The sequence below is a fragment of the Dendrobates tinctorius genome, unplaced genomic scaffold (genome assembly GCF_039654945.1).
Source record: "Dendrobates tinctorius isolate UK_male_01 unplaced genomic scaffold, ASM3965494v1 ptg000073l, whole genome shotgun sequence".
Classification (NCBI taxonomy): domain Eukaryota; kingdom Metazoa; phylum Chordata; class Amphibia; order Anura; family Dendrobatidae; genus Dendrobates; species Dendrobates tinctorius.
The window spans coordinates 34122155-34150087 of record NW_027361741.1 but is presented as its reverse complement, the minus strand read 5'-3'; the positions used below and the strand labels follow the sequence as shown (position 1 = coordinate 34150087).

The window sequence follows — 27933 nt, the reverse complement described above, 5'->3', positions numbered from 1 at the left end:
CTACAGAAAGACCTAGAATCAGCAGTTACAATTTATTCAAAGAAAACAATAGATAATGCACTCAAGCTGCAACATTTGTGCCCAGCGCCCCCACATGATTCCCCTCCTCCCTCCATGCGGGGACGCCGACATACTCGCCGCTGGGCCGCAGCAGCTTCCTTGTGATCCTCCTTCCTGTGCATGCCGCACTGTGAACCAGGGGCACTACTAGTGCATGCACCCCTGCATTTAAAGGGGCAGCGCACACGTGATAAAATGCCCCCAGCTAACTACTGAGAGGCATTTAGTTAAAATTAACACATGCAAGATGTCTCACAGCCAATAGCTTGGAGGCATCTTGTATAAAAGGCACCCTCTCTAGTAGGTAGGTGCCTGGGCAACCCCTATAGTTTAGTCTTAGTGGTGGTTGTGTGCAGCTCTATGTTGCCAGGTCCCCTGCCCTTAGTCTTAGTTATTCCTGTATCTTGTATTCCCATCAGTCTAGTATAATTTGTCCACGTACCTGTGACCGCTTCAGCGGTATCCTAATTCTGAACCCGCGTTGGCGATACCTATTCCTGAATACTTGGTCCCTTGGCGTCCAGTCCTGTGTCTGTAGTCCCTGGTCCCTAGTGCAGGCAGCTCCAGTACCGGTTCCTGATATTTGCGTGTGAGAACACGTACCTATATTCAAGGTTTAAGTTGTCTATACAGTCCGTCTATCTCCGTATCCTGGAAGTCAGTGAATCCGGCCACATCTTCCCGTGTCAGCGAACCCAACCCCTGGGATAGGCAGCTGCAGTACCGGAGACTGCCTAGGAGTGGTACCTGGCGACTACCTGCAGCCTAGTCTTGTCTCCACTATCGGGAACTCCAGCGAACACCTGGTAGCTGCTTAGCTACTCCCCTTCCTAGGCAGGCCCGACCCTGTGGCACAGTGGGTCCACAAACCACGTGCGCCACTTGCGAACGTGACACAACCTGTGGGTGTTTGTATATATGTATGAATATATATTTATGTATGTTGGCACCATTGAAATTGTTCCAGAAAATGTATTTCTCCCAGAAAATTATTGCAATTATAAGTGTTTTGTTATACACATGTTTTTCATTTGTGTGTATTGGAATAACACAAAAAAAGAAAGAGGAAAGCCAGATTGGGCATAACTTCACACAAATAAAAACAAAATGAGCCAGACAAAATGCTTGTGGCAAGTAACCCTGTAGACTGTGAGCCCTCGCGGGCAGGGTCCTCTCTCCTTCTGTACTTGTGTGTCCCTTGTCTTACACATGTTTATTGTACTTGTCTATATTTCCCTTTTCACATGTAAAGCACCATGGAATAAATGGCGCTATATAAATGTATAATAATAATGTATGAATGAATTGTATGAATGGGACCACAGAGTGAAGGCAAAGCTGTCAACAAATGCTCGGCACATCAGGGAAATTTTGGAAAACAATTTCAAGTGTCAGCTTCATGAAGCTGCTTGAGAAAATGCCATGGATGTGTAATGCTGTCATCAAAATAAAAGAGGAGTACTTTGAAGAATCTAAGGTTTAACACATATTCTTGTTTGTTTCTCTATCGCTTCATTGGGGGACACAGAGATCATGGGTGTATGCTGCTGCCACTAGGAGACTGACACTATGCAAATAAGAAAGTTAGCTCCTCCACAGTATACCCCTCACCAACAGGAAGTAAGATATCCAGTTTAGCTTAGTGTCAGTAGGAGGTGGACACGGGTCTTTCATTAGACCAATATCTACCTCGAAGTGCGTCGTTTCTTTTCAGGTTTTCCGGAGGGATACAGAGTGAACAGTCACATCTGTAGTCCCACAAAGAGACTGTGAGTACGGAGTGTAATGCCACCCCGTATCCTCACAGCTCGATACGTGTCAGCGATTCAGATGGTCCTTGTCGTCCCTCTCCCACCCACTCGCCTACCAGAGCCTGTCGGTTGGATGAGGCGCGGACATACTTCAATCCAGGACAAGCCTTTATTCAGCAGGTTACATTTGGGTCCGGGACAGGGCTAAGTATTGGGCCCCATTCGCCTCAGACGGCACGGCCGCAGCTTCAGCATTTTCTTTGGAGCGGGGCTGCGGTAGCCCTGCGGCCGCCGACGTAGATCTGCTGGCATCTTGCCTAAACAGCAAAGTCCCACAGTTCGTATCCAGGGCCCGAGATGCTCTTGAAGTGGGCGCCGATGCTCTGACCATTCCCTGGTCTCAGTTCAAGCTCCCCTACCTTTTCCCGCCCCTTCCTCTTCTTCCCAAGTTGTTGAAGAAAATCAAGGAGGTAGGGGTTCCAGTCATCATCGCTCCGGGTTGGCCCAGAAGATCTTGGTTCGCGGACGTCGTCAACCTGCTCACGGACGCCCCCTGGAAGCTTCCAGACAGAGCAGATCTGCTGTTTCAGGGTCCGATTTGCCACCGTAATTCTCAGCCGCTCTATTTAACGGTGTGGCTGTTGAGACCGCGGTTCTGAAACGGGTCAGGTTTTTCGGATCGGGTTATTCACACCATGATCCGGGCTAGAAAGCCTTCGTCTTCCAAAATGTATTATCGTACGTGGAAGGCCTATTTCACTTTTTGCGAGGCCAATAACATTCCGCCCATGTCCTTTTTCATTCCCTTCTGTCCTGGCGTTCCTCCAGACAGGCCTTGATGCGGGCCTTGCCCTCAGCTCTTTAAAAGGTCAAGTCTCGGCGCTTTCCATTCTGTTCCAGAATACGTTGGCCTCCCATCCGCAGGTCAAGACCTTTCTTCAGGGGTGGCTCATGCGGCACCTCCGTACCGCGCGCCTGTGGATCCATGGGATCTTAATCTGGTTCTCGAGGTTCTGCAAGGTCCACCCTTCCCACCTCTCAGGGAAGTTTCCCTATCCCTTCTCTCCTGGAAAGTAGCCTTCCTGATGGCCATCACCTCCATCCGGCGCATGTCGTAATTGGCGGCCCTTTCTTGTCGCTCCCCTTTCTTGGTACCCCACCAGGTTAAGGTGGTCCTGCGGCCTCCGCCCTCTTTCCTTCCTAAGGTGGTGTCCACTTTCCACCTGTATGAGGATATTGTTCTCCCGTCCTTTTGTCCGGGTCCAACTCATCCTTGAACAAGCTAGACCTGGTCAGGGCGATGAAACTCTACCTCTCTAGGACGACTTCCTTGCGGAAGGCAATCTCTCTCTTCGTCATTCCAGATGATGCGCGGAAAGGTCAGCTGGCCTTCAAGGCTACTATTGCTCGCTGGATCAGATCAGCAATTCTGGAAGCCTACCGGGTCATCGAGTGGTCCCTCCTGGAATTAGAGCTCACTCTACCCGGGCAGTGAGTGCCTCCTAGGCGGTGCACCACACAGCTTCTGCTCTGCAGCTTTACAAAGCTGCAACCTGGTCATCTGTTCACACGTTTTTGAAATTCTGCAGGGTCCACACCTACGCTTCGGCGGATGCCAGCCTAGGAAGAAGGATCCTGCAGGCAACGGTGGTGAGTCCGCTGGCCTGATGGAAGTTTAATTTCCCTCCCCAGGGACTGCTTTGGGACGTCCCATGGTCTCTGTGTCCCCCAATGAAGCGATAGAGAAAACAGGATTTTTGGGTTGCTTACCGTAAAATCTGTTTCTCCGAGCCTTCATTGGGGGACACAGCACCCTCCCATGTTTTACAACTCCTGTTATTTGCTATGTGTCTTATGGTTACAGTTGAGTTGTCTGTTTGTTCTCTATTCTGTTGTTTCTCCTATGCTTTCTCACTAACTGGATATCTTACTTCCTGTCGGTGAGGTGTATACTGCGGAGGAGGAGCTAACTTTTTATTTGCATAGTGTCAGCCTCCTAGTGGCAGCAGCATACACCCATGGTCTCTGTGTCCCCCAATGAAGGCTCTGAGAAACAGATTTTACGGTAAGCAACCCAAAAATCCTGTTTTTGCTCGTGTTTCTTTATTCTTTGTTTTCATATGTGTACCCCTGTGGTTTTGCTGCCTTCAGTCGGAATCTACAATGTGCACAATCCAATAAGGACAAGGAAAAACACTGCATGAATAGTTGTGTCCAAACCAGTTACTGATATTCAAAAGAAAAAAAAACAACAATCCAAAATTATATATCATATTATAGTTTCATGTACTTTAGGAAAATCCTGTGATATAAATAATTTTTAGGATTTTCATAACATTACATTTTTTCCTATTTAGAATAATGAAGAAATGTCAGAGTCGGCTTTGGACGGACTCAAGCAGGTCATGGCAGTGAAGAGTCGTGTTGTACTCCCATACCTTGTTCCTAAGGTGTGTTGCACTTGGAATAAGCTACAGATAACAGCCTTATGTTACTTTGTTAGCTCCAATGACTTATTATTTATATTTTTTTTTATCTTTTCATAGCTAACGAGTCCCCCAGTGAACACTCGTGTGTTGGCGTTCCTTTCATCAGTGGCGGGTGATGCCTTGACTAGGCATCTGAATGTTATCCTTCCTGCTGTCATGTCAGCACTAAAAGCACAATTGGGAACAGAGAATGAGCAAGTGGTCAGTAGTCTTGCTAGTTTATAAGTGGCTGTTGACTGTACATTCATCTCATGCTTGCTTTTCCCCATGACATGAAGATCTGAATTACTTGTAGAGTGCTTTCAATAATGGTGTAAAACACTGTATTGACTTATAGATTTTTTTTTAAAGATTTATGGGGTTATTGTTTTATTAAATGGATAAAATTGACTTCATATTAAAAAATATCTGTGTTCTCAAATACTGTGGGATTTTTAATGATATTGTTTGCTGCTCATTGCCTAGGTTACCAGTGGTGGCTGGTTTCCTCGGCAAGGAGGGGGGCTGCACTTACAAGCTCTATTGGAAAGAGCTTGTAAGTGCTGCTCTGAAGATTGCTCCACTGTTCTCCGACAATGCCGCAGAGGCCAATCTACTACCCTTTTCAGCATTGAAGGGCACACAGTTAAGGCCAGTGGGTGCAACGATAGTCTGAACTGTCAGTCAGAAGCCCACTACTCCCTGGCAAGTAGGAAGCTGGGGAGGAGAGAACTTCTAAAAACAAATGATGAGACATCCTCTTTAAAACGCTTAGTGTGAAAATGAAACATATTCAGAATTGAGAGTCCTCAGTGGTTGATACCTTTTAATGGCTAACTGAAAAGATGGTAACAAATTGCAAGCTTTCGAGACTACTCAGGTCTTTTCATCAGGCATAGACTAATATGAAATCTGAATAATCACATATTTAGTGTGAAAATGGCCATGTGATTAGGAAAATGGCCAAAAAATCAATTTTCTTCTACAAACAAGATATCATCTTGATTTGGTAATTATTTTGAATCTCCTCTTTCAATCATTGTATTATGTTCATGTTATAGGAACTGGCAAACTGTCAAGCCGTTATCTTATCTGTTGAAGATGATGTTGGTCAGAGGATTGTTATTGAAGATTTACTGGAAGCCACTCGCAGTTCTGATGTTGGAATGCGTCAAGCAGCAGTTATTATTCTGCATATCTACTGTGCAAAAACAAAAGCCGACTACTCGACTCATCTCAGGAGCTTGATTTCTGGACTTATACGGTTGTTTAATGACACGAATAGTGTGGTTCTGAATGAAAGCTGGGACGCTCTAAATGCTATAACTAAGGCGAGTATAAAAGCCACATTATATGCAGGGCTAGAGCAGTGACTTTTTAATCATAATCTTACTATCCCTTCTCTTGTCTGTAGAAATTGGATGCTGGAAGCCAGCTGTCTCTGATTGATGATCTTCATAGAGATATACGCATGGTGGGAAATGATGCCAAAGGAGAGAATGTGCCTGGATTCTGTATCCCAAAAAAGGTACAAGAATGACAGTCTGGCGGTAATAAATTACCTGTACCGAAGATGTCTTGAAATATGGCCTTAATCATTTCTGTATGTTTTTAGGGAGTCACATCAATTTTACCAGTGCTGAGGGAAGGTGTTCTTACTGGGAACCCAGATCAGAAAGAAGAGGCCACCAAGGCATTGGGCTTGGTCATTAAACTAACATCTGCACAAGCTTTACAGCCTTCCGTCATAGGCATCACTGGGCCTTTAATCCGCATACTGGGAGATCGGTTTAACTGGAGTGTGAAAGTAGCTCTTTTGGAAACACTGAGTCTTCTTCTGGCCAAGGTAAGAAGGACATTCTAACATTTACACGCTTGCCACAGTATACATTTGGTCTAATCCGTTGATATCCTGGTTTAAGGAGAAGCTGAGCAAAATTATATTTTGATTGGATGGAAAAAGATTCTCTATATAACTTGTATTTCTCTAATCCCCTCCACAACAGCACACAGGAATTTGCCTCCCTATCCTAATTAGGGACAGGAAACAAGAGGTTAAATAGCCCTTCCGTTCCTCTAATCCCCATTGTTTTCCTGTCCCTAATAGGGATGAAGAGGTTCTGTGTGCTCCGGGGATGGGGCCGGCGAGATCCCGGAGTTTTCTTACCTGTGAGCCGGGCAGCCGGGGTCAATCGTACCGGACCTTCCTCCCCGGACGCTGCTCCTGCCGCTGGTGGGACCCACACCATCCTACGGCGCTCCGGCAATGCTGGATGGTGAGTCGGGCTGGGGGCCTCCCGTAGCTCCCCAGCCCAGGATCCGCTCCCCCCGCGCGCCGCATGCTCGTCTCTAACTGAGCGGCATGCACTGGAAGTGACATTCACCGCCGGGTCCGAAGGCGCGACGTCACTTCTGCCTTGCGTTCCACAGTGGAACGCACCACCATCTTGGCGGGAAATTTAAAAAAAAAAAGAACAGGTGGCGCCAGAATAGGGGGAGCGACCTCATCCGATTGGATGAGGTAAGGAAACGCTGGATCTCTGTTCCTATTTAAGGACCCTGATGGAAGACTCCATAGGGTAGGACTAACGTCTGCATGATGGATACGTCTTCCCTCAAAGCTGCTTCTGCACAGTCCAGTACAAACCCTGGCCCATTGAGTACACTTGGAAAAGGGTATACACCTTTTTGTTTAGGAACCATCCTTAGGGGGCCCCCCTCCTTTTCTCTCTTTCATGGAGACAAGGATCCTACACCAAAAACTCAAGAAAAACCTACAAGCCGCAAATGCGCCATCTGTAGGAAAAAACTCCACTCCGATTATAAAAAGACCTTGTGCCTGCAGTGCACGGAAAAAATCATCCGGGAGGAACAACCATCCCTGATACAGGAAGTAAGAGGAATGATGCGACAGGAAATCCTGTCCTCCTTGGCTACCTTCTCCCAGTCATTCGAGGGGGGGCCCTCCACCTCAAGGAAGAGGAAATATGCCCGAGGACATCTCAGATTCCGAACCCGAGTCATCGGTTTCAGCCGATAGGAGGGAAGAGGGTGAATTAACCCCAACCCAGACAGAGGATGATAAGAAATGGTTCTTTTCCTCAGACGATATGGAGGAACTACTCTCAGCAGTCAGGAACACAATGGGAGTAGAATATAGACCACCCCGCTCAGTGCAGGATGATCTATTTGGCGGCCTGAAGTCCAGGAAGAAAATGGTTTTCCCTATCCATGATAACATGAAAATGTGGAGTGGAGATATCCTATCAAAATCAACATTATGCTCTATTCCATTAACGGGCAAATACGTACTTGGTCCAGCACTGGACAAACTATTAGAGAAGGTGATGACAAGAAGAAAAATCTTTCCGAGCCGACACAAGAAAAAGCCCTCTCACCCACCCCAAGCTCAAACCCGTCAATACAGGGGTAAAGGAAAAACAGGGAGATGGAGCTACCAAAAGGCGGAAGAGGCAGGAATATTTTTCATGACTCCCGCTCAGACAGAGATAAGAAATGATGCCAAGTAGGTAGGGGGCAGAATCGCAGACTACTTCCCGAGTTAGCAGAAGATAACCACCGATCGAAGAATCCTGGACTCGGTCAGATGGGGAGTAAAAATAGAATTCTCCTCCAGCCCTCCTCAAAACCTGGAAGTAACACATCTTCCTTCGGCAAGACTTCAAAAAGTTCTGCATACAGAACTCCAAAAGATGCTGTCATCGGCGGTGATCTCACCAGTTCCAGAATCGGAGCAGGGTCAAGGCCACTACTCCCGGCTGTTCTTAGTAAAAAAAGCCAAGTGGGAAATACCGGGTCATCATCAACCTAAAGAAGCTGAACCAACATGTCCGGTACCAACGCTTCAAGATGGAATCGATAAAGACCACGATACCATTGATCGGAGAAGACTTTGCCATGGCCACCATAGATCTCCAAGAGGCCAATTACCACGTACCCATCCATCCATCTCATTGGCAATATCTAAGGTTTGCGGTCACTCTAGACGAAGAAGTGCACCACTTCCAGTTCAGAGTCCTGCCCTTCGGCATATCTTCGGCACCCCGAACATTTACAAAAATAATGGCAGGAGTGGTAGAGGAAAAGACATATGTCTGGACGACCTCCTGGTCATGGCTCCCTCCAACACCACTCTAAAACAACATTGCAATCAGTCCTGCAGACCCTGGCATCCCTAGGCTGTATAGTTAACTGGGAAAAATCATATGTGAATCCCTCAACCAGGAAGGTCTTTCTAGGGATCCTCCTATATTCCCAGAACCAAATATCCTTTCTTCCATCCACCAAGCAGGTGGGCGTGAGATCAAAAGTTTGGACTCTAAAAAGTCAGAAAACAGTGACCATAAGGTTTGCCATGTCAACATTAGGGTCAATGACTTCTTGCATCCAAGCGGCCTCTGGGCCCAGGCCCACTCAAGGATACTTCAGAGATATATCCTATCCCGCTGGAACAAAGACCCGGTGACCCTCAATACGAGAATCTTCCTACCCCAGCACGTAAGGCTGTCTCTCAACTGGTGGCTCAACCAGGGAAACCTAGCAAAAGGGACACCCTGGATACAATATCCCATGACCTAAATCACAACAGACGCCAGCAAGTGCGGTTGGGGAGCAATATCGCCTTAGGGAGTCTTCCAGGGACTCTGGCCCAAAGACATAGTAAAACAATCTTCCAATTACAGAGAACTGAGAGTGATAGAAGAAGCCCTAAAGGCATCAGAAACATCAGTCCAGGGAACCCATGTCCGGATTTACTCCGACAATATGACCACAGTGGCCCATCTATGTCATCAGGGCAGCACAAAATACAGAAGTCTGCAAAACGTTTCAGCACGGATATTCAGCTGGGCAGAACGCCATCTCCAGTCCCTTTCAGCTCTCCACCTGAAAGGATCCGACAACATTGAGGCAGACTTCCTAAGCAGGACAGACTTAGATCCAGGAGGATGGAGCCTCAATGTAAGAGTATTCCATACCATAACCAAAAAATGGGGTCTCCCAGAGGTAGACCTATTTGCGAACCGGGAGAACGCCAAAACAAAGCATTACTTCTCCATAGGTCCAAATGAGAATCACTCAAGGGTGGACACCTTTGCTCACCCGTGGAACTTCGGACTGGCTTACGCCCTCTCTGGCCAAAAAGTAGCTGGTTCGGAGCCCTAAAACTTATGAACTCAGAGGGTCCCCTGATCCTACCTTTGGACCGCGACCTTCTACATCAAGGTCCCATCGTTCACCCGGCTCCCCACAGCTTAAGCTTAGCAGCCTGGCTTCTGAAACCACAATCCTGAAAGCCAGAGGCCTCTCAGATGCGGTGATATCCACCTTACAAAAAAGTAGGAAACCAATCATGAACGCAATATATTCCAAAATATAGAAGACTTTCTCAACATGGTACGGATCCACTCCCATAGATCCCTTCCACCCAGACTTAACAAAGATCCTAGATTTCCTACAAGACGGCTTATCCAAGGGTCTAAAAACCAAGTACCTTGAGGGTCCAAGTACCAGCCCTGAGTTCTTACTTCGACCAAAAACCTAGCAGAGCATCGATGGATCAAGAGATTTATGTCAGCAGCTTCCAGAATCCGTCCAAATAAATCCAGTATGGTCCCAGCATGGGACCTGAATATAGTACTAAAGGGTCTAAGGAACCCTTCATTTGAACCTATCGACCAAACCCAGATAGATAAACTATCCTGGAAAACAGCACTACTCGAAGTCCTTACAACGGCAAGAAAATTGGGCGAAATTCAGGCTCTGTCCATCAGAGAGCCCTATCTAAGAATTCTGGACAATAGAATAATTTTCCGGCTAGACCCTTCTTTTGTGCCAAAAGTGTCTTCGGATTTCCACAGGTCCCAGGAAATAATACTGCCCTTCTTGTGCGATAACCCGAACGATGAGAGAGAAGTGGGATTCCATTCTCTGGAAGTCCGGCAAGCAGTCCTGGACTATTTGGAAGAGACAAAACTCTGGAGGAAAGATCAAAATCTTTTTGTTCAGTATGGCGGACTGAACAAAGGTAAAAAAGCGTCCAAAAGCTCCCTAGCTAACTGGATCAAGAAAGCAATCACGGACGCTTATAAAAATCAGGATCTACCTCCTCCGGTATTCCTGAAAGCCCACTCCACTAGAGCTGTCTCCGTCTCCTGGGCAGAAAAAGCTAATGCATCCATTGAGCAGATCTGCAAGGCTGCAACCTGGTCTTCAGTGCATACCTTCACTAGGCATTATAGATTAGATCTTATGTCAGTACGAGATCTAGCCTTTGGCAGGAAAGTCCTGCAAGCCGTAGTCCCTCCCTAAATCATTATTCTTTGGTATACCTCCTGTGTGCTGTCGTGGAGGGGACTAGAGAAAATAGAACTACACTTACCGGTAGTTGGGTTTCTAAGACCCTCCACAACAGCATGGGTAATTTCCCCCCCTAACAAATTTTGTTCATGTGACTTATATGAATAAATAATATTTCAAGCATTCACTCTATGTGGTCCTTGGAAAACACTGGGGATTAGAGGAAGGGGAGCGCTATTTAACCTCTTGTTTCCTGTTCCTAATTAGGATGGGGAGGCAACCTCCTGTGTGCTGTCGTGGACGGTCTTAGAAACCCAACTACCGGTTAGTGTAGTTCTATTTTTATTCATTTAAATTTTTGGTGTTTGCATGAATAAGCACCCAGTAGGCCAGGGGTGGAGAACGTCAGGCGAGCGGGACATTCACGGCCCTCAATGGAATTTTATCTGGCCCTAGGCATATTTCCAGGACCGCAGTGCTTGTGCCGGCAGCTGTATTTCTCCTTCTCCTCATTGGGGGACACAGGACTGTGGGTGTATGCTACTGCCACCAGGAGGCTTGACACTAAGTGAACACAAAAAATGGTTAGCTCCTCTTCCGCAGTATACACCATCACACTGGCTATAAGCGAACCAGTTCATGCTTAGTGTCCTTAGGAGGCACGCATGTCTGGTTTTTCCAGACATTTTTCTTTTTTTTTTTTTTTTTTTTTTTTTACCATGAAGATGAGACGGGAGACGGACCCTATTGAAAGGGTACGATCTCCCCAAACCAACAACAGGCGATTACATGAAGTGTTGCCTCCACGTATCCTCTCCTGTGACGTGGGACATGATGCCGGACACAGCCCTGACCACCCTAAGGTATAGAAACCCTAGGCTGTACAGAGGCATAGGTACAGTCCGCACAGCCCCCACTGCATCACCAATGCTAAGACTGCGGTGATGGAAGGAGGTGGACGGTCCCTCTCTTCATCCCTCGTAGGGAAAGATGGAGTCAAGGTGCCTGCACCATCCTTTATACAGGCCCCCCCCCCCTTCTAACCTGGCGAAGCTAGTAGCTGAAGCACTCCATGCAGGGTCAGTGCAGGGAGCACAGAAAGGAGGGTGGGCTGGGAGTGCTCCTGCAGCAGCGTTTCCCCTTGGCGACGGCCTGTACGAGGGCCCGGCGTCCTCTCCCTCAGTGCTGGGCAGCCTTCACAAGCGCTGAGGCGCATGCAATGAAACAATACGCCTGACACCAGTGCCAGCGTCCGGGTGTATTTTGTGGGCAGAGTTAATGTGCGATTGGTACGTTCCCTCATGGATGGTATAAATATGCAAATGGCCCCTAGCAGAAAAAAGGTTCCCCACCCCTGCAGTAGGACGTCATACTTGCTGACAACTATTGCTTCATTAACAATCATATAGGGAAGACTGTTAATCACAGAATAGGACCGCTCACTGGACTCATCTGCATATAAGTATCAAAGATTTCAGGGAATAAAATGTTATAGTTACAAAAATAAATATTGAAGACAAGAAATAGAGCAGCGCAAAAATACAAAAGAGAGTCCAGGTGCAAAGCTCCCAAAGGCATGTACCAAACCTTTATGATGCAAAAAAAATCCAGAAAGCAGGAACAGCACACCGGTTTTTCAGGGTTAAATGAGAGCTGTTTATTTAGGCCATAAGTGCAATGTTTCGGTTCAAGTGGCGATTGGCGAACCTTTTTCAAGCAGTGAAAAATAAATAGCTCTCGTTTAACCCTGAAAAACCGGTGTGCTGTTCCTGCTTTCTGGATATTTTGCAAAAATTAATATCAATCTGATCAGCTTCTCCTGCTATATTACATTTTCATGTAGATCAGATTTTCATCATGACAGATTGCCTTTAACGCTTGTTGTAATGTATATATAATGTATTCACCTCTCTTAATCCAGGTTGGCATTGCATTAAAACCATTTTTGCCACAACTGCAAACCACTTTTACTAAAGCTCTACAAGATACAAATCGCGCTGTACGTCTCAAGGCTGCAGATGCCCTGGGCAAACTCATAGTTATCCATACAAAGGTGGATCCGCTGTTCACAGAGCTGCTGAATATCATTCGATTGTGTGAAGACTCTGGTGTAAGGTAATATATTATTTCATATCTGGTGTTCATCTGATGCATGTTAGGTTTCGTATTTGGATCTTGCTATCTGTATAGTAAGATACATAAAATGCCCGGTGGGAGTTGGGGGGCGCTCCTCAATAGGTTTTTCAAATGTCCTAACTTATTTGTATTGTTTGCAGGGAAACCATGCTTCAGGCTGTACGTTTCATCATCCAAGGAGGTGGAGGAAAGATGGATGCAGCAATACGGAAAAATTATGTGACCATGTTGATAGGGATGCTGGGACATGATGAGGTAGATAGAGAGACATATATATATATATATATATATATATATATATATATATATATATATACAGTGTGTATATATATGTATATATAATATTGATGATTGTTCTTTCTTTATCGCTTCAGTGGGGAACACAGATAACCATGGGTGTGTGCTGCTGTCGCCAGGAGGCTGACACTAGGCAAAGAAGGAAAATAGCACCTCCTTAACAGTATACACCCACCTACAGGCGCTAAGCTCTTCAGTTTAAGCTTAGTGTCTGTAGGAGGCGGACCTGGATCTGCTACCAGATCCACATTTTCCTTTTCAGGTTTCCTGTTTGTGTTTATTAACCTTTTCGCTTTGTTGTTTAGGTTCTTCTGAGGGTAACAGGGTGTAATTTCTCTCCCTTCTTTCCCGCACTTATGCGACTGAGAGCAGTGTGGTGTCACCCACATCGCCCACTCTCAGGCCAGCAGGCAGAACCTAATTCCCTGTCACCTTTATGGGTGTTTCAGGGTGATTCCAGGTGGCTGGTCCTTTGCCTTTTCCCCACCCCACCCCTCTCCTCGGAGAGTGTTCGGAGGAAGATGACGGTCACCAGCGGTGGCCTCCCCCCTTCTTGTAAGGGGTTGATACAGTCTTCTGCACCTTCTGGAGATGGTGCAGGAAGGAGGATTCCAGCGACCCTCTCCCACCCGAGTGCTGCTGATGTGATCCTCATCGCTGCAGAGGGTCCAGGACTCACAACAGATATGCTCCTCCTCCCCCTCTGCAACAGCAGGCATCATCCGGGGTTACACTGTCCCTTCAGGGACAGGACAGAGTTAGTGATTTATATCACCCTGCAGCCGTGGTTATTTTTTCCAATGGCCGGGCTCAGCATTTGCGAACACTCCCCCTCCCTTGCTGAACGCACCCATTCTTGTCTTTCTGCAGCCGGTCACCGTCGCGCTTTTAAAAAGCGCGCCCTTTTTGTCCCAATAGGAGGCTTCTTCCTCGTCGTCTTTGAATCTGGCCACTCCCCCACACAGCGCGTGTTTTTTCGGTGTGCTCTCTCCGTTCCTTTCACGGAGCTTCTCCTTCCTGGCTATCTATGCCCCCCGACATGTCAGCAAATCGGAGGGGGACCTTTGTTTTTATTGGCCGGCAGATCATTCTGGCTGTTCCCACCCTGGTGTGTCAGCCAATAGAACGCTTGCTTTCTCTTTTGCCGGTCAGAAGACTGCAGCGCTGTGGGACGAGCCAAGGAGACGCTGCAATCCTGCGCTCTCTGCAGACCTGCGGACACTCTGCACAAAGGGGAACACAGCTTCCACAGTCCTTTCTGCAGGTCGTCACCGGCATCATGTAGGCTCTGTGCTTTTTTGTCTAGCTCCTCCATAGCAGTATCCCCAAAGCTCAACTTATGCTTAACCCTAGAGAGGTTTTTTTCTTGCCCATCTAAGCCCACTGTGATTCACTACATCTGTGCCCTTTCTAAAAGAAAGTGGTCTTCAGGCCAGTCCTCCTCTTTCTGCCTGTCCTGCAGCTCCTCCACCAAGTCTGCCCCGCAGGAGCCCTCTTAACACCCGGGATGAGAGCACTCCACTCCCTCCGTAGTGGGCTGTGGCCATGTCACAATCAATCTCCGACCTGACAAAAGTTTCACAGTCGCTGGTCCAGGTACTGGAATGACTTCCACTTTTGTCCAATTCCACCAGTGCTCCGAACGCCTCTCATGGTGATTTGCGCGCTCCTGACTGCGACCTTCATAGGGATAAATTGGGCACAAGGCATAGGAAGCAAGCTCATTACGGCTCTTCCAGTTCTTCGGGTCCCTCTGCATCCTTCTGGATGCATTCCTCCCCCCATGCCCCCTCCTCCTCGGAGGCTTTTGGATCAGATGGGGATTCCCAGTCCGAGTCTGATACGGACCAGACTTCAGAGATGCAGGATATAGTCAATAGCATAATCCTGGCTATTACCCAAACTCTGAACATAAAGGAGGACGAGGCACCTGCTCAGGAGAACTCAATCTCCTTCAAACGGGTAAAATGTTCTTCCCGAAATTTCCCTAATCACAGGGAATTTGAAGCGATTATGTCCAAACACTGGGAACACCCTGACAAGCGCTTCCCAGGAAAGAAGCTGCTCGATATTGTCTATTCCTATAGCCCAGACCTCATTGGTAGATGGGTAGAATCCCCTAATGTGGATCTGCCGGTTTCTGACCTGTCTTCTAAGATAGTCCTGTCTCTGCCGGATGGTGCATCCCTGAGGGATTCTACAGCTTTTGAAGCAGCTGGCGCCTCTCTGTCCCATTTTTGCCTCCACATGGGTGGCAAAGTCCATGTCTGCCTGGGCAAGAATGCTTCGCCAGGGCATCCTAGCGCCAGATCCTCTGGATGAGTTGGCAGACCAGATTGCCCATGCCGGCAAATATCATTTGACCGCTTCTTTGGAAGCGGCCAGTTGCTCTGCCAGGGCTACCAGCAATATCGTTGCTATTCCCCGCATTCTCTGGTTGAAAGCGTGGAATGCACAGTCAAAAAAGTGCCTCACTGGCCATGACTGCCAAGGCTCTAGACTTATCGGGTCCAAACTGGATCAAATAATTTCCGAAGAAACCGGCAGGAAAAGCACTTTGCTTCCCCCAGTCCAGGCCTAAACGTCTTTTTAATAAGAGGAGGTCGCTTCAATTTCGGCCCTTTTCTGCCTCAGGAACTTCTGCCCAAAGGGAAAGGAAGAGGCCGTCCTTCAAGCCAGCCTCTCACACCAACGATCAATTGGTCGCTCTTCCAACTCTTCAGAGTCCCGCGCCAACAGGTTTTCCTCGGCGGGTATCTCTCCAGGGTGGGAGGCTGGCTTTTTCTCTTCCGGGGGCGCCTGGTTGTCGGTGGTTGACATGCATGGGTCAGAGAGATAGTCACGTCCGGTTACAAAATCGACTTTTCTTCTCCCCCAGGAAGACATTTCTTTCTGTCTCAACCACCAAAACATCCGTCTCGGGCCCCAGGGGTTCTTCAGGCCGTCTCTTCCCTACTATGCACAGGAGTAATCGTACCCGTACCCTGGAACGGAAGGTTTTCTGGGTTCTGCTCCATTCTTTTCATACTCCTGAAGAAAGACTATTCGCTGTGTCTGATTTTGGACCTCAAGCAATTGAACTCTCACGTTCAGATTCGCCATTTCATGAAGGAGTCCCTACGTTCGGTAATCGCCTCCATGGAACTGGGACAATTTGTTTTGTAGACATTCAGGATTCTTATCTTCACATTCCTGCTTGTGTTCAGCATAAGACATTCCTACAGTTTGCGATCCAGGAGGATCACTCAGTTCACTGCCCTTCCATTCGGCTTGGCCTCTGCTCCCAGAGTATTCACAAAGATCATAGCAGCGGTCATGGTTATCCTTCACTCCAAGGGGATTCTCATAATTCCTTACTTGGACGATCTTGTGATCAAGAGGCCGTCCCGTTGAGAATGTGACCAAAGTCTAAAGATCACTCTGGACACTCTGTTCCATCTCAGCTGGATAGTCAAGAAGGAGAAATCTTCTCTGACCCCAGCACAGCACCTAGTGTTTCTGGGCATGAGGTTTGACATGACCCAAGCCCACGTTTTCTTTCCAAAGGAGAAGTTTCTCTCCCTCTACCAGACGAACTGCACTTTAAAGCATCCAGCTCCTCTACCCCTGCATGAGAGTTCTGGGGAAGATGATTGGCGCCATGGAAGAAGCTGTGCCTTTTGCCCAATTCCATACCCATCCTCTTCAGCTGGGCCTCTTGTCGGCCTGGGACAAGAGAACCGCCTCCCTGGACCGACCCATGCTTCTGCCTCTGTGTGAGGATTCCCGTAATTCTGTTGGCTCTAGACTGGCCAAGACGTACCTGGTACACGGAGCTGGTGAATATATTCAAGGATGTTCCCTGGAGACTTCCAGTCCGTCTGGATCTTCTTTCACAAGGTCCTCTTTTCCACCAGAGTTCAGTCTCTGAGATTAATGGCATGGCCGTTGAGGCCGTAGTCCTGACGGAGGCCGGTTTTTCCCATCATGTCATTCAGACCATGATTAGGGTGAGAAAACCAGCATCCTCGTGTATCTACCACAGATACTGGAAGGCCTTCTTACGGTGGTGTGAGGACAACAATTTGGTTCCTATGTCCTTTTCTCTTCCTTCCATCCTTGGTTTTCTACAAGCGGGTCTTGACTCTTGTCTATCACTCTGTACTTTTAAGGGCCAAGTTTCCGCTCTGGCAATCCTTTTCCAACGAGATCTGGCGTCTCGTTCCCAGGTAAAGACTTTTCTTCAAGTTGTCGCCAACCTGGCACCTCCTTATCATTCCCCGATAGATCCATGGGATCTTAACCTTGTCCTTGGTGCACTCCAGCGTGCTCCTTTTGAGCCCATTCAGTACATTCTGTTTTCTCCTGTCTTGGAAAGTTGCCTTCTTAGTTGCCATTACATCCATCAGGAGAGTATCTGAGCTAGCGGCATTATCCTGCCATTCTCCGCTCCCGACTCTACATCAGGACAAGTTAGTTCTCAGACCTATTCCTTCCTTCCTACCTAAGGTGGTCTCTTCATTTCACATTAGTGAAGACATTGTCCTTCCTTCAATATGTACCTCTCAATTCCATCCCCTGGAAAAGTCCCTCCACAAATTTGGATTTGGTCAGAGCTATCCGAGTCTACCTGTCAAGGACTGCTTCCTTTCGCCACTCAGATGCCTTGTTTGTTGTCTCTGAGGGTCGTCGTAAGGGGCTCCCAGCCTCTGAGTTTACCATTACCCGTTGGATTCGTTCGGCAATATTGGAGACATACCACATTCAGGACAAACAGCCTTCTCCAGGGGTGAAGCTCACTCCACTCGGGCGGTGGGGGCTTCCTGGGCGTTTCGTCAGCGGGCCTCAGCTTTACAGATTTGTAAGGCTGCAACCTGGTCATCTTTGCACACCATTTCGGGGTTTTACAAGGTTCCTATCCATAATCTAACAACCAAAAGAATCACAAAGGAGTTTACAGTCCATAATTGTATAAAAATATATAAATTTATTGAACATGTATTAAATAAGTAACAATACACATATACAGACAAAGGATCAGATACTGATGGCTAAGGTCACTTATTTGCGCCCAAATATCAACTGGCATTTGACCGCATCTTGAAAAAGAGCAGCGAAACGCTCGTTGGTGGTGGAGGGCTTTGGTCCAGCTTGTACTTATTATGGGTAAGCACTATGCGTATATTATGTGAATTATTTGATACATGCCGGTTGATATTTGGGCGCACGTGAATGAGATTGCGCTGGTATGGTATCCATTACTTTATCCCTATAATTATGTATATAATCTTGGCACTTTAGCACTTTATACAATTTTGATGAGTGACCTTAGCCATCAGTATCTGATCCTTTGTCTGTATATGTGTATTGATACGTATTTAATATATGGTCAATAAATTTATATATTTTTATACAATTATGGACTGTAAACTCTTTTGTGATTCTTTTGGTTGTTAGATTATACTCTGGAGTGTCTTATAGGGAGCATGTGTATGACCTAATATGGCTGCTGGTCGAATTGGCATCCCTTACATTGTTTTGCCTTTGTTGGTCTGTATTTATTTATTTAAAGGTTCATACCCATGCCTAGTCTGATGCAGATCTTGAAAAGGAAGGTGCTGCAGGCGGCGGTTATGCACTGGCCGACCGAAGTTTTTCTTTGCATTCTTTCTGTTCCCACCCTTGGGACTGCTTTGGGACATCCCATGGTTACCTGTGTCCAACAGTGAAGTGATAAAGAGGAATTTTTGGTACTCACTGTAAAATCTTTCTTGGAGCCTTCATTGGGGGACAAAGCACCCTCCCTGTTTGTACCTCTTTGGGCCTATGTGCCTTTGTTGTTGGGTTGGTACATATGTTGAGTTTTGGTTGCTTCTCCTACTGCTTTAACACTAACTGAAGGGCTTTGTGTCTGTCTGTGGGTGTATACTGCTGAGGAGGAGCTATTTTCCTTTTTTGCCTAGTGTCAGCCTCCTAGCGACAGCAGCATACACCCATAGTTTCCTGTGTCCCCCAATGAAGGCTCTATGAAAGATTTTACAATGAGTACCAAAAATCCCTCTTATGTGGCTTGATGGATGCAACATTTTCCCATCGTTTTCTTCTTTTTCCAGGATGCTACACGCATGGCATCTGCCGGCTGTCTTGGAGAAATTTGTGCCTATCTTCCAGAAGATGAACTTTCTGTAGTTTTGCAGCAGCATCTCCTAGGTTTGTAGAGCCACCTAACGATTTTTCATGTACACGGTTACACGGTTATAATAGTCACATTTTGAGCCATGGCAGTATAATGTAAACCCCGGTATAATACACATACAATAATGTGAGATTTGACATTGCTTCTTGCTAAAGCCATTTCTTTTACAAAGGAGGCATAGGTCTTGAAGTTCCTACCCTCAATATATCGGCTTCTATATGGAGACCAGTTAGTAGGAGCATGTCACTAAACTCAAGTAGATTATTCTGAGACAACTAATTGTTTAATTTTTATACATTTTTTTTATACAGCTGATTTTACTGGAATTGACTGGATGGTTAGGCATGGGAGAAGCATGGCTCTTTCTGTGGCCATAAATGTTTCAGCAAGCAAACTATGCACAGCCAAGTACTGCAGTAATGTCGAGTCTATGGTGCACAGCAATTCGACAGCAGATAGGGTAAGAAAAATACGGCTTCTAGAAAGCAATTTAACTACAAGCACTTGCATCTAATTAATTTATTTTATAATGTAAGAAGTTGAGCACATTTTTGGTGTTGTGAAGCTTGTGGGTTCTTGTTTTTTTGTAGATTCCTATTGCTGTCAGTGGAATCAGAGGAATTGGTTACCTTATAAAACATTACATTGATGCCGAAAATGGAAACCTTCCAACTAAACTGGTAACCCTATTAGTAAAGGTAGGCTCGAAAAGAAAATGTTCAAATGTATCACACCAAATGTTTTTATCTCTTAAAATGTGCAAGGTCTTTGTTCTGTATATGATATTTTATCTGTATTTTTTATTAAAAAGTATCTGGGAGGGGGCGTGGCTTCGGCCTCAGAGCGGGTGAGACATGCTTTCAGAGAGCTCCTGAGACAACAGCCAAAATCTAATAATTATCATCACGATTTCGACCCATCCTACCTCGAATACCTGGGAACCTACCCTTGTCTTGCTCAAAGATCAGTTTGGGATACAAAATTTGGAAATTTGCAGCAGTCTCGGACGTTTGAAGATGGCTGGAGATCTGAGGCCTACTGGGGCCTACTGTCTGCTGCCATGCTTTGCCGCTACCGCTAAGAGGACTCACTCGGCGCTGGCTTTCCCTCTGCTGAGGAGGCTGGGGAAGATAGCGGCTGGTGACTCCCGCGGACCCGGTGGCTGTGGAGACCGACTAGGAGGTGATGCGGCTGGGCTCTGAGACACCACTCCCGCTGACTCGCTTGGCGGCCTGCCGTGTGCGTTCCCCAGACGAGGACGCTTGCTGCCGACAGCGAGGAGGACGGAGTGGGCTCTTCGGGCATCGGAGCCCTGGATCTTTGCCCGGAGCGCTGTGCGCTTTTATATTGGGCGCGATCCGCCGTCTGATTGGAGTTACCCCCGTGGAAAGGGGGACGCAGCTGCGCTGCGGCCCCGGGACTCTGGTGGAGGACCTCGGAGACGAGGAGGCTGCTGTGTATAGCAGTGGAAAGGAGGTAAGCTCACCGGTATCTCAGGTATGCTGGACATCTGGCGGCAGCCACGGCCGCCGCAGAGGTGGACGGGCCCTATTTAACCCTATCCGGGCATCTGCTGCTGATTTTCAAAGGAGGATGGGTGGGGGGCATTCCCTGTTGAGGCATACCACCATCGGGCATCCACCATCTGGTGCCCACGCACAGCCCTCTGTCCCTGGGGTGAGTGGTGCTCCTGCGCCGGCCCGGTCCAGGCTACTGGCGCGGTCGGTGTTGGGGCATGCTCCCCTGTGTCACATAGAAAACGTTATCAGCACTCACTGGGCCGGTCCCGTCCCCTGCTTACCTCTTATGACAAAAGAAGATACCTAAAGAGGACCTAGTAAAGCCACTTGAAAAACAGCGGTCTTATAAAACTGCCACATCACTAAGCTCCCCTTTGTGTGTGCCGTCTGATGATAGTGGATCAAGCAGATAACAGCTCACGTTTTAAAAAAGCAATCTAGCAAACACTGTGCTTAATAAGATATCTTTATAGCACCTACTTGAACAGTAGTTTTGGAATCTATATACTAACAACAGTCTTGCATGTGGGAGATGGTCTGGAGAGGAGTGGATTGAGAGACTTTGCTGCCACCTACTGTCTTCTTAAGGCATAACATAGGGAATCCACATTCAATGTAAACTACCTCTAATTGTATATTAATCCATGAACAATCTCTAAAATGACTTGATTTTGCCATACTTCCTGATTGAGTTATATTTAAACCGGATTCAAAAAATGGGTAAATCTATCAAAGCACAAGCAGAAGAGGCTACCAAAACCACTAAAACCCCTAAAAAGGGTCAAGAAGAGAAGGAGAAATCTAGGAAGCAACTTCCTCTGGATACCCACTTCAGTAAATGAAATTCTGCGCATAAACAAAGCTCTTCTTCTCTTACGCAATGGTTTGATAGTGAGGAGGATGAGGATACTACATTCGAAGATACAAACCTTAAAGATTACATTAAAACCCTTCCTACTACAGAATGCATAAGAAACCTCTTTAAAGAATTTACCCAAACCATTAAAGAAGAAATAGCGGATCTTAAAAAGGATGTCAGACAGGTATACACAAGAGTGCAGACTCTAGAAGATACTTATGACCAGCTAACCACACACTCTGAACTGGTCGCCGAAATTCTAATTGATAATCAAAAGGAGAGCTTCTTACAAAAAATTCACATAGATGACTTAGAGAATAGGTCAAGAAGGAACAACTTGAGAATTAGAAGGCTCCCAGAAAAAATTTTGGATAAGGACATCACTTTAACCCTCATTAACATATTCAATGATCTGTTGAGCAATGATGACTCTAACACTATATGCATTGAAAGGGCTCATAGAGTTTATAGACCCAAAAATATAAGCCCAGACAAACCTAGGGATGTACTCTGCTGTATACAAAGCTTTAAAATAAAAGAAGAAATCTACCACAAATCAAGGCAAGCAGTTAAAATTGAATATGAGGATAATGAGATCCAAATTTTTCAAGATCTTTCAAAACTCACTTTAGACCTCAGAAGACAACTTCAGCCCTTAACCAGGACCCTCAGAGACAGAAATATAGTCTATAGATGGATTTTTCCATTTGGGCTCGCTATCTCTCTGGATAACAAAACCTTGATTATAAGAACACCTGAGGATCTACCTCATGTCCTGAACAAGTTGGATCTCTCTCAGCTCCAGATACCAGATTGGACAACAGCAGAAGAATTTCTCAAATTTCCGCCATTACCAATACATGAAAAATGGTCTAAAATTACACCAAATAAGCCCAAGAAAATCAGAAGGCTGAATGCGGATGTCAACAAAATGCCTTATAGAAACAATAAGGAGGGTGAAGGCTGAAACTCCAAATCCAAAAGAAATGGTCTAGTTCCATGTTTGTTAACATAAGCTAGTTAACGGAACAAGTTTAATAATTAATATATTTTGGTTTCATTCTTCTTGGAATTAAGACTCAACCGGGATTGGCAATCACATCTTTTTCTTTCCTTTCTCTACTATATTCTTCCTTTGTCTTTTATCTTGTTCTCTTCATTTCTCTCTTTTCTCTTTCTCTCTGGGCTGTCTCTTCCAACAGACCTCTGATCGACAGGTCCACACCCACATAGATCTGACGATCTTTATTTGCTATCTTTTCTGGTTGGATACCACCTGGTACCTCCCCAACCAGTAGCAAACTGTGAACTTAAGTCGGGTCGGTAACCCGCCCTGGTTTTTTTTTTTTTGGGTTAACATGTTCTTTTCAAGCAGGTTAAGTACTGCTACCCCCAGTTGTAAGTTTTCACTCCTAGGTCCTGTTGGTAGCCTCCTATACAAAGTCTTCAAGTATAAACTATATATATGGCCAATTTAAACATAGCAACCTTCAATGTTAAAGGCATAAATGTTCAACAGAAAAGATCACAGATATTGAAGTATTTAGAGAAGAACAAAATTGATGTAATTTTTCTCCAGGAATCCCATTTCAGGAAAACGTATACCCCTATAACCAAAAGTAGGACATTCACTAAATGGTATAATTCTACCTCTCCAAGCAAGAAAAATAAAGGGGTTTCCATTGTAATTAACAAGAATCTCCCCTTTGTATTTAAACATGTTTTACTTGATGGGGACGGGAGATACCTCTTTCTGAAATGTTTGATCTATAATAAGATATACACGCTAATTAATATATATGCCCCGAATACGAACCACCTCCCCTTTTTAAAAAAAAAAGTATTCAAGCTCCTGAATCAATTCGTCGAGGGTATACCAATTGTGGGAGGCGATTTCAATATTCCCCTACACCCACCTCTTGACACCTCTAATGGGAAATCATCCATACCGCATAAAACAACTAGATATCTGAAAAAATCACTGATGGATCTCCTCCTGATAGACACATGGAAAATAATGCATCCTTCAATGAAGGATTATTCATTCTTTTCATCAGTACATAAAAAATACTCAAGAATTGATTACCTATTAATTCCACATCACCTAATAAATACAGTTAAAAAGACATCTTATGATAATATATTGTACTCGGTCATGCTCCATTGTTCGTCAACATAACCCCAAGCAACACAAAAAAAGCGCCTTTACTTGGAAACTTAATAATAATTTAATATACGATCCTGAGTCCCAAGAATCCATAAGGAAGAATATTAAACAATTTTTCCTGGAAAACAATAGTAATGACATTTCTGACTGTAATGTTTGGGAAGCACACAAAGCGGTGCTCAGGGGCCTCCTTCTGGAACTGGGATCCAGGAAAAAAAAGAAAAGGAGAAACTCACAACTTCATTACTATCCCAAATTAAGGTTTTAGAAGGAAAACATAAAATCTCCCAAGAAGCCCCTTTAGAAAGAGACCTTTTTAGACTTAAGGGGGTTTCACACATAGCGAGATCGCTAGCGATATCGCTCGAACGTCACCGATATTGTGACGCAACAGCGATATCGCTAGTGATCTCGCTAAGTGTGAAATGTAGCGGTGACCGGACACCCCGCTGGCTATCGCTGATCGAGCTAGAATGAGCAGGTCCATTTTTCCATCGTTGGTGTCCCGCTGGCCAGCACTCATCGCTGTGTTTGAAGCTTAAAAACGACGAGCGACGTCGTTAGCGACGCAGAGCTCAGCGATACAGGTCTGAATCGGTTTCAATTAAGTTGTGTGAAACGTACTCAACGACCAACGAGGTTGATCTGTCTTACGTCGTTGATGAGATTGGACTGTTTGAAAGCTATCTTGCGATCATGTAACGACGCACCAGCGATCTTTGCCAGGTCGGATCGTTATCGCTGGTGCATCGCTATGTGTGAAGGGGCCTTTAGAGCAGAACTCAGAGAATTGTTGAGACAAGAATCTGAAAAATATTTGCATTACTCAAGATTTAAAATATACACCCAGGCGAATAAGTGTGGTAAAAATTTGGCGAATGTGGTTAAAAAGAAAATTAATTCAGCTTATATACAAAAAATTAAAGATTCGCGAGACCAAATACATTACAAAACAGAAGAAATAGCAGATATTTTTAGCTTATTTTATTCAGATCTTTATAATTTAAAAACAAAAGACTCTACAGCTCCAGAAAGGAAATCTGAGCTCATTAATAATTACCTACAAACAATAGATCTACCTAAATTTACACTCCAGCAAGTACAAACTCTAGATAAACCAATTACAATGGATGAACTTGAATCTGCCATTAAAACAAGCCCCAAAAGGAAAAGCCCAGGCCCAGATAGATACAGTACGGAGTATTACAAAATTTTTAGAGAAGAGCTCTCCCCATACCTACTGAAATATTTTAATATAAATAGAACAAATACATTTAAAACAGAAGCACTCTCCACCCATATTGCTCTTATCCCGAAAGAGGGTAAAGACCCAACTCTTTGTGGTAGTTATCGGCCGATCGCGTTGATTAACAACGATATCAAGTTGTATGCAAGGATTTTGGCTGGAAGGGTACAGAACCTCTTATCAGATTTGATCAACCTCGACCAAGTGGGCTTTGTGGGGGGCAGGGAAGCTAAAGATAATATCATTAAAACCCTGAATATAATCCACTACACAAAATGTAAAAATATCTAAACCGCTCTTTTATCAACTGATACCGAAAAGGCCTTTGATCGAATTGATTGGGAGTATATGGAAAAAACATTGATGAAGTTTAGTTTTCCTGAGTCCTTCATAGGGAAAATTCTTGCTCTATATTCCCATCCAACAGTTCGATTAAAAATTAATAATGACCTTTCTCCTAGCTTTACGATAAGGAACGGGACAAGACAGGGGTGTCCTCTTTCCCCACTTTTATTTGTACTTGTCATGGAAACCTTTCTACAAAAAATTAGACAAAACCCCAAAATCCAAGGTGTAAGTTGTGGCGACAAAGAACATAAAATAGCCGCATTCGCGGACGACGTTGTCTTCTACTTAAAAGACCCCTGGCAATCTATCAAACCACTAACTGAAGAAATATACGAATTCGGCCTATTATCAAACTTCAAGATAAACTTTTCTAAATCAGAAATGCTAAACATTAATGTCGACCAAGAAAATTGGATTCAATTATCAAAAAAGTCTCCATTTAGAAATAATTGCTCTCATATCACATACCTGGGAACCAAGATGGACAACTCTATTTCTTCTCTATACAATCTTAATTTTATACCTTTAATCCATAACTTGGAACGTGTTATTTCCTCATGGAGGGAGTTACCGATTTCCTGGTGTGGCAGAATTAATATCGTAAAAATGATTACCCAAAATACTTTATTTCCTTCAAGTATTACCTATTCATATATTGATATACCACAATTTTTTTTTCAGAAAATTAAAACCCTAATCTTCAAATTTATTTGGCAAAATAAAAGTAGTAGGTTCAAACATTCAACGCTAATAAAAAGGAAATGCAAAGGAGGGCTGGGTTTGCCTGACTTTGAGAAATATAGACTCGCATCACACATGGCCAGAATAAGAGAAGTACGATTTTCTCCCCCTAGGAAACTATGGGTTGACATTGAACTTAATCTCTTAATTAAAAATATTAACCATTATCTTTGGTCAACACCATACAATAAACTTAAATACTGTGAGATTGAAAACCGTCTAACCAAATTATCAATATCTATCTGGAACAGAACTAATAAAAAATATGACCTTGTCCCTGATATTTGTAGTTATACGCCATTATTACACTTGATCCCAAATAGATATAGAGCCATAAAAAATAAAATCAAAAACCTAGGGACTCTTTCTTATATACATATTGGCCATTTCATTCATAAAAATGATGTCTCCGCAGATGGGCTTAAGGACATATTTAGAGGTGCTAAATTGTCAGAGACAGAGTTTAGAATTATTAAAGAATCAATTAGAATTCAGATATCTAATATCTCCAATATTCTCACTGATAAATACACTCAAGAGATTCTTCTTGAATCTAAAACAAATAAAGAAATTATATCTAAAATTTATAAGATACTTTGTGATTCGGGAGAGCCTCCTAATTTCATTAGCAAATGGGAGAAAGAATTAAATATATCATTGTCACCAGAGGAAATCTCTAGGCTCTGGAGAGAGATTCATTCCATCTCTCCTTCAACAAGATACAAAGAATTAAACTATAAGATTATCTCTCGTTGGTATAAAACCCGAGATACTCTTTGTGGATTTGATAAATCTTATTCTTCTCATTGTTGGAGATGCAACCTCTTGCCAGGCACGCCTACTCTTATTTGGTATGAATGCACCAAAATTATACCCTTCTGGGAAATGATATATAGCCACATAAAGAAAATCTTTTGAACATTACACCCTTTGACACCCAAACAAATTCTTCTGAATGTCCGTCCTCGACTCAGCAGTGTAGGTGATTATTTGGTAAGCTCTCATTTACTTAATGCAGCTAAAATCCTCATCGCTAGACATTGAAAGGACACCGATCCTCCTTCCTTATCAGAATGGGTAAACGAAGCCAACAATATATACTCTTGAAAAAATTTGTTTGGCCCACCATAAAACAGGATAGTTTACAAAAAAGATGGCACCAATGGTTTATATATCAAAATAATATTAAGCTTTAACGAAAGGAACTTTATTATAGTATACTATTTATGCTTTATATGATTATATATACTTCATTCTCAATAATTGTGAGTAAAAAGACAGAGGCTATCATCTGATGGACTACCATCCCTACCCCTTCCCTTTTTCTTTCCCATTTTCTGACTCCATGTTCTTCCCCTCCCTACCCCCTTTCCTAACTTTCCCCTTGAATCCTCTTAATCAATAAAATTGAATGTTAATTATATCGATATGTATTCTGATAATCCTGCAATAACATTCTTAAATAAAGAATTTACAAAAAAAAAAAAAAGTATCTGGGAACATGTAACGTTACTTATGTTTAATTTTGACTAGATGAAACAGGAAAGATATATATATATATATATATATATATATCTATATATATATCTATATAGCTATATATATATATATATATATATATATATATATATCTTTGTACCGTGTTAGCCAGTAGATAGAAAAATATTGCCATTTGAGAGTCCTCAGTGGTTGATACCTTTTAATGACTAACTGAAAAGATGGTAACACATTGCAAGCTTTCGAGACTACTCAGGTCTCTTCATCAGGCTAGACTAATACACCATCTGAAGAATCACATATTTATACACAAAACAGCACAGAAATAACGCAATAGATAAGACAAGTGA

General features: G+C 44.4%; 1 protein-coding gene across 1 annotated transcript in view; it reads left to right on the top strand.

Annotated features, from left to right (window-relative positions):
* The window catches only part of GCN1 (GCN1 activator of EIF2AK4), a 135103-nt gene that overhangs the window by 95939 nt on the left and 11231 nt on the right, over positions 1-27933 (top strand). The window contains exons 47-56 of the mRNA XM_073582731.1: positions 4169-4261; positions 4358-4501; positions 5341-5610; positions 5694-5807; positions 5895-6125; positions 12519-12712; positions 12874-12988; positions 19123-19219; positions 19517-19665; positions 19796-19903. Of these exons, the coding sequence (XP_073438832.1) occupies positions 4169-4261; positions 4358-4501; positions 5341-5610; positions 5694-5807; positions 5895-6125; positions 12519-12712; positions 12874-12988; positions 19123-19219; positions 19517-19665; positions 19796-19903 (1515 nt within the window). The remainder of the gene's footprint in view (positions 1-4168; positions 4262-4357; positions 4502-5340; positions 5611-5693; positions 5808-5894; positions 6126-12518; positions 12713-12873; positions 12989-19122; positions 19220-19516; positions 19666-19795; positions 19904-27933) is intronic.